The sequence below is a fragment of the Triticum dicoccoides genome, chromosome 7B (genome assembly GCF_002162155.2).
Source record: "Triticum dicoccoides isolate Atlit2015 ecotype Zavitan chromosome 7B, WEW_v2.0, whole genome shotgun sequence".
NCBI lineage: Eukaryota > Viridiplantae > Streptophyta > Magnoliopsida > Poales > Poaceae > Triticum > Triticum dicoccoides.
Genome location: NC_041393.1, coordinates 521,979,697 through 521,985,535, shown reverse-complemented (window position 1 = coordinate 521,985,535; position 5,839 = coordinate 521,979,697). Strand labels below are relative to the sequence as shown.

General features: G+C 43.2%; 1 protein-coding gene across 1 annotated transcript in view; it reads right to left on the bottom strand.

Annotated features, from left to right (window-relative positions):
- The window catches only part of LOC119336672, a 6,766-nt gene extending 4,892 nt beyond the window's left edge, over positions 1-1,874 (bottom strand). Inside the window, exons 1-3 of the mRNA XM_037608736.1 lie at positions 1,637-1,874; positions 949-1,016; positions 222-379 (exon numbers count right to left, since the gene is read on the bottom strand). Coding sequence (XP_037464633.1) covers positions 222-379; positions 949-1,016; positions 1,637-1,859 — 449 coding nt within the window. The 5' untranslated portion in view covers positions 1,860-1,874. The remainder of the gene's footprint in view (positions 1-221; positions 380-948; positions 1,017-1,636) is intronic.
- Positions 1,875-5,839: the final 3,965 nt, after the last annotated feature.

Sequence of the window (5,839 nt, the reverse complement as noted above, 5' to 3'; positions counted from 1 at the left end):
GGGGCGAATGGGGCTAGGGTCCTCCGACCATGTGTGGTTCCCCACATAAAATGTTTCTATTGTTTTCCCCATCTTACAGCTATGTAAGGGGGTATTATTTCTGGACAAAAAGGAAATATGGTTTTGGTTTCCCACATTTCCACACTTACAAAAGGATCCAGCGAAATATATTTGAAGATTGAATTAAAACAGAGTCTAAAAGTACACACCACAAAACTTACCTAGAAAATTGCTTCTGTTTGATGATCTTCTCGATTTCAGCAAGTCCACTGACATCGCTCCGATTTATGTCATCACCATCAGGCAGCAGGTTGACATTGCTTGGAAACGTTAGGGCCACATTGGTTATAGCATTGGTATTTGGTTTCATAGACTTATTCTGCAGTTTCAGGTAGATCAGAGGTTACAGAAAATCACCAGCAGATACATCATAACTGGAAGTCGAACGTAATACTAGTGGCAAACCATGCTAACAGAGTAAAATCACAAAGTAAACAATTGACCTTGCAGCTCTCAAACAATATATCAGCTCAGAATTACATATATGGTTATCATCTTTCAGTTCCACCAGTACATGCACTTAAAAAGATTAACCGATTCCGGCATTAACCTGACGAGGAAAATGTCAAATGGACTATTTTCTAATGATCTGGACAGATGAAAGAAAATCATTTGAATAGTGGGTTCTTTTACTAACGGAAGAGAACTTAGGATGCATTGTTGTATTATAATTCCTTTGCCGTGAAACATCTGTGTGCCACTAATTGAATAGATCACTCTGCACAATACTTGACATGGCCTACAGTTTATTGTAACTGTGGCAGCATGGCATTGGAGACAACGTAAAGTATGCAAAGAAGCTCTATATATAGCAGATCCATTAAGTTATACAAATCACAGGAAGGCAAGCTAATGCATTCAATGCATAATTAAATGTACCCTGCTTACTTCATGTGTTACTCTGCTCGCTTCATGCGCAGCATCCATTGATTCATATCGACCCATCCGATTATCGTCTGCAAACATTACAAGCAGCAACAAGGGATCCACCTTAGACATGCTTTGCAAGAAAAAGAAGGAGCTACTTTTGCATTAATTTATTCGAACAATCACTCTAGATTAACCGACGAGGCAGCAAGCATATGAGACAATCCAAATTGTACATCACGTCATAGATTAAATTGAAACAATAATAAATGGTGCAAAGAGGTGTATATTATCAATACCCAGATCAAATAAGGAATCGCTTCATCGGTGAACACAAGACACAGGATGAATTAGTATCCAAAATAGTGAACTGAACTCGTGGAAATTACTCTGCTTGCTGCAGAAATTCTACTACAAATCTACAATGCTGGCTGGACGCTTGCACAAACTTGTATCTACGGCAAGGATTCAGCTCACAAGCTTGACCTAATGCTGACTCGGCAAACAAACCATATTATGCACGTTCCAAGGAGGAAAATGGAACGGTACCAAACCACATCAATCAAATAGATAATAAAACAAAATGAAGTTCTCAGGCATGAATAAATCAGCTAAAATGGACCGGATCGGCAGGCTTCTGCGGTGCTTATACAACCCTAGATTGGTGTCAATCGCGGAACATAACAATGGTGGGGGGGGGAGGATATACCTGCGGCGGTGTGGTCACGGGACGCGGCGGCGAAGACACTAGAGGCCACCGGGGGCTTCGGGAGCCAGCGCCGGGGGCCCAGCCCGTAGGGCGACGCGCGTTGCAGGCCGCGGCGCAGCGGCCGCCTCGAGGGCCCGCCCCCGCCGCCGGACGCGTCCTCCGCCGCCGCCTCGGCGGCCGCGGCGGCCGCCGCCGGGGACTGCCACCGCCGCGCATCCATCATTCCCGCTTCCGCCGCGCCGCCGACCGCTCGCTCTGGTTTGGGGCTGGGGGCTGTGCCTATGCGCGCGGCCGGTGCGGGGAGGGCCGGACCGGAGTAGGACTAGTGGACTCTTGTTGCTCTCCGAGAAAGAAATTGTTTTGATTTGTTTTCTCGGGATGGAATGGAACTGAAATAGAAAGGTCGTGCTAGGGCTTTTCCGATCGACTACGCAGGGGTCTCAAAGATGGTAGGTTTTCCGTTCCAGAAAAAAGGTATTGTGAGTTTTTTCCTTCTTATTATGAAAAATAACGTTTTTTGTGAGTCAAAAATAATGTTTTTCAATGGACAACAAAATGCAGGACCGCAACGTAATGTAAATATCTCCGAGGGCGAAGCCCATTTCTCGTTATGAACAGTCCCAATAAAAGAACGTGCTCCCAATGGGTTTCCTAAAATTGAGCAAAATGTCTGCTTTCAATGGTCACGCGTGGATGAGAAAAGTGAAGTTGTTTGAATATGTCTGCTATATCAGCCCGACATCGAGCCCATCCCAAACCCAGCAAAACCCTATTTGGTCCACGATCTCTTTCTGTTCTATGTACTCCTCTCTGCTCCGATCAACCGAGCAGAGACGGAGCGGGTTTGGGGTGCATTGGGCTAGGGTCGGGGGGTGGGGGGGATAGAATATAGTGGTGAGAGAGAGTGAGGACCAGACAAATCTTCTTGTTGGGTTTGCGAAAGTGCCGATGTATCAGGCCAACGCGACTGACATGCCCGGACAACCTTATTTTTCACCCACGTATAGCTAGGTTTGAGAGAGTCCCAACTTTTAGCCCAACTTTAGAGGAGATAGTTTGGCATGTGTTTTTGCGGCCAACGCTCTTATATTTTTTTACGGAGGGAGTAATATTGTATCTACGTAAAAGTTTGTAATATAAGAAAACAAAGAACTTTTCAAACAAATGTAATACATGAAAGAAACCTTATAGTACGAAAAAAATCCTTACTATATTATTTTTTAGGAAAGCCTTTTTTGAATGAAAAAAAGGAAACACTATGTTTCAGACACATCATACTCTCTCTCTCTCTATCTATCTCTCCCTCTCTCTCTCGTCCACTGGTCATCGCCATCTTATGATATCTCAGTTTTGGAAACACTTTAACAAAATTTGAACAACCTTAAAAGTTTATTACTGCAACAACCAAAACCACAGTTAACCACATTTGTAAGAGAAAAGGGAAACATATTATTACATCTTCAATAGTATGTGCATTCTGTGTGTTGTAATCTTGAGGTGCCCACTAGGTGAGTACACAAAGCAACATTATCACTCAAAGTCAACATAGTCAGACACGCTAGGGCCTCAACTTGATTGAAGCTATTAGTGCATAGATCGAGTGTGTTGAGGGTTTAAGATTTAGGGACCGGATGTGTTGCACTTAAGACATGCCAACAAAAGTTAGACAAATGAAAGGTATTGAGACTATTAGTGCATATATTGAGCGTGTTGGTTAAGACATGTACTCCCTCTATCCAGATCCATAAGGCGTGCACGAGTAGATTCTCAATTTGACTAACGAAATGTGTATTATGTGTCGCCAAGAACCCATGCATGCTTTGCAAACTAGGATAGAAAGAGTAGCAAGCTTTGAGTTGGGAAATCGAGTCGATCTCATAGTATTGCATAACTTCATATATACAACAATGTTGTTCTTTAAAGCAACTTTGGATCAAGGCGTTGGTTACCAAGAAGGCTATAGAAAAATATGAACTGTCTATTGGATAACAATTTTAGTCCTCGATCAAGCATTGGTTACCCTTCGAAGTGTTCCGTTGCATCTGGTAAAAAGTGTAGTATTGAAAACCAAGTTCCGGTCCTAGTGCTTCTCGAAGTGGTGGGAGATAGTTTTGAACATAAATAGTTGGATCTGCCAGTCCAGAGTGATGTATGAAACAAGAAAATCCTAGTCCACCATGGACAGGTTTATGAAGCGTGCACTGGATTAGACAGAGCACAACATGTCGTACGAGGCTAAAGAAATTCTTATAGAAAACAGTTTTTCAGGCGTTGCCAACCTATGTTATGTGGGTCTTTAAATTCCAGGTGGTCTCTGATATGAACTGTCTCCCTTGATTCGAGATTCCTGGTAGGGATGGGGGTAGGGTGATAAAGTTTCTTTCACCAGCTCGCCTGGGATAAAGTGGTGAGACCAAAGGGGCATGGATGCACGAGGTGTTGAGACATGTGCTTATTTAATCATACATTGTTGGCTAGACAGGCTTGGTGTTTTCTAAATAATCCTAATTCTCCATGTGCTTGTCTTCTTAAGGCAAAAAATTATCTAAATAGACTTCTTCTAGATATAGCTTTCACGCGTAGTGCCTCTCCCTCGTTGCAGGATATTGTTTCATGGGCCGGACCTTCTCAAGCAAGGAGTTGGTTGGGGAGTTTATAATGGGGAAATTGTTAATATATGATGGGATAAGTGGATACAAGGGAATTTTGGTCTCAAAATAATTCGAAAGGGGGATAGAGCGCTGTTGAAATGGGTTTTTGAACCTTTTTGCCTTGCGTACGAGGAGATATGATGAGGATATGTGGCGTGGTATGTGTTTTACTCCCATCATGTCGAGTCGATCATGGGATTTCATATCCATTCTATTACGGGCGAAGATTCCGTGGCATAGTATTATGAGGAAAATTCATAATTTTTTTCTTACGAAGAGTGGGTATGAGGCAGCTCATAAAAAAATGGCGGCCGAGGAGGTGGGTTAGAACAATGAGGTGATGGACGAAATAGAGATGTTTGGAACCTTATTTGTAAGATGAATGTCCAAAAAAATAGAAGTGTTTGTGTGAAGCCGTTGTTGATAGTTGGAAGTGCAGCAATTAGGCAACCTGTAACACCTGCAATATTTAATGCAAATGAGGGGATTTTTTCATGCTCTGGCAAACTGTCCCAAAGCTCGTGCATTACATTTTGATCTTGGAAATATCCGGGAGCTGCCATGTGGGGAGTGATGGTGTGCCGGTTAAGGGGCCTCTACCATGTCAAGTTTAGGCAGCCCGTGATACGTATAAGGAAGATTCTAGAAGCCCTGTCGTTCAATACAATGACTCCTCTCCACCGAAATAGCCAACTATGTTTCCTATTATCCTAGGCCTTTGGTATCTTATATAAACCGAGGCTAGACTAGTTGATAAAACATCTGACAACATCTTAGAGATGAGACACAACGATCTCGTGGTGATCAACATGTACTTTGTACTTCATCCAAATTAATACAACACAAACATGACTTAGTGTTTTATCTATTTAGAGAGTCTGAACCTGGGTAAACCTCGTGTCCTTGTTATCATCGCATCTAGGCTACTAGCTCAACACTCCTTGCTTGAGATCTGACAGAATTGACTCCATCATTGGTAGTCCATGCAAATCCCGCTACGTAATGGCAACGATTCGATAGGAGTTCATATCTGTTTCGACGCGATTTTTCGTCTGAATAGATTTTCGTCTTCGGTGCGACCTCGTTCATCGCCGACTCAACTGGTCACCTCGGCCAGGTCAAGAACTGCACCCCATGTTGGATCGGTCAGAGATCGACGGGTGTCTTCATCAACATCAGCTCCAATCTCGACCAGGATCACGGGGAAATTCGTCCATGGAGCTCAAGGGATTAACGTCAATTTTGCCCTCACGTGAGAGCGTGCAAGATTTTCCGGACAACCGATTTGTTTTTGTTGTCCCCGCCTTCTCGAGCATAGTTTTGATGATTCATTCGGTGGAATTGTGCGAAATTGAGTATAAAACAACCCTATAAAATCTTAGCGAGTTCCGAAGCTAGAATCTCTAACATTTGCCAATATACCGAGACCCTATTGGATTTGGACCAAAATCCGTGTGAGTTCGAAAGGAAGAGTCCAGATGCTAACTCCGACATTCTTTGGAGGTCTAACCGTTCAGATCATGCGGAATTTCATGCCGACAAGCCCTCAAAT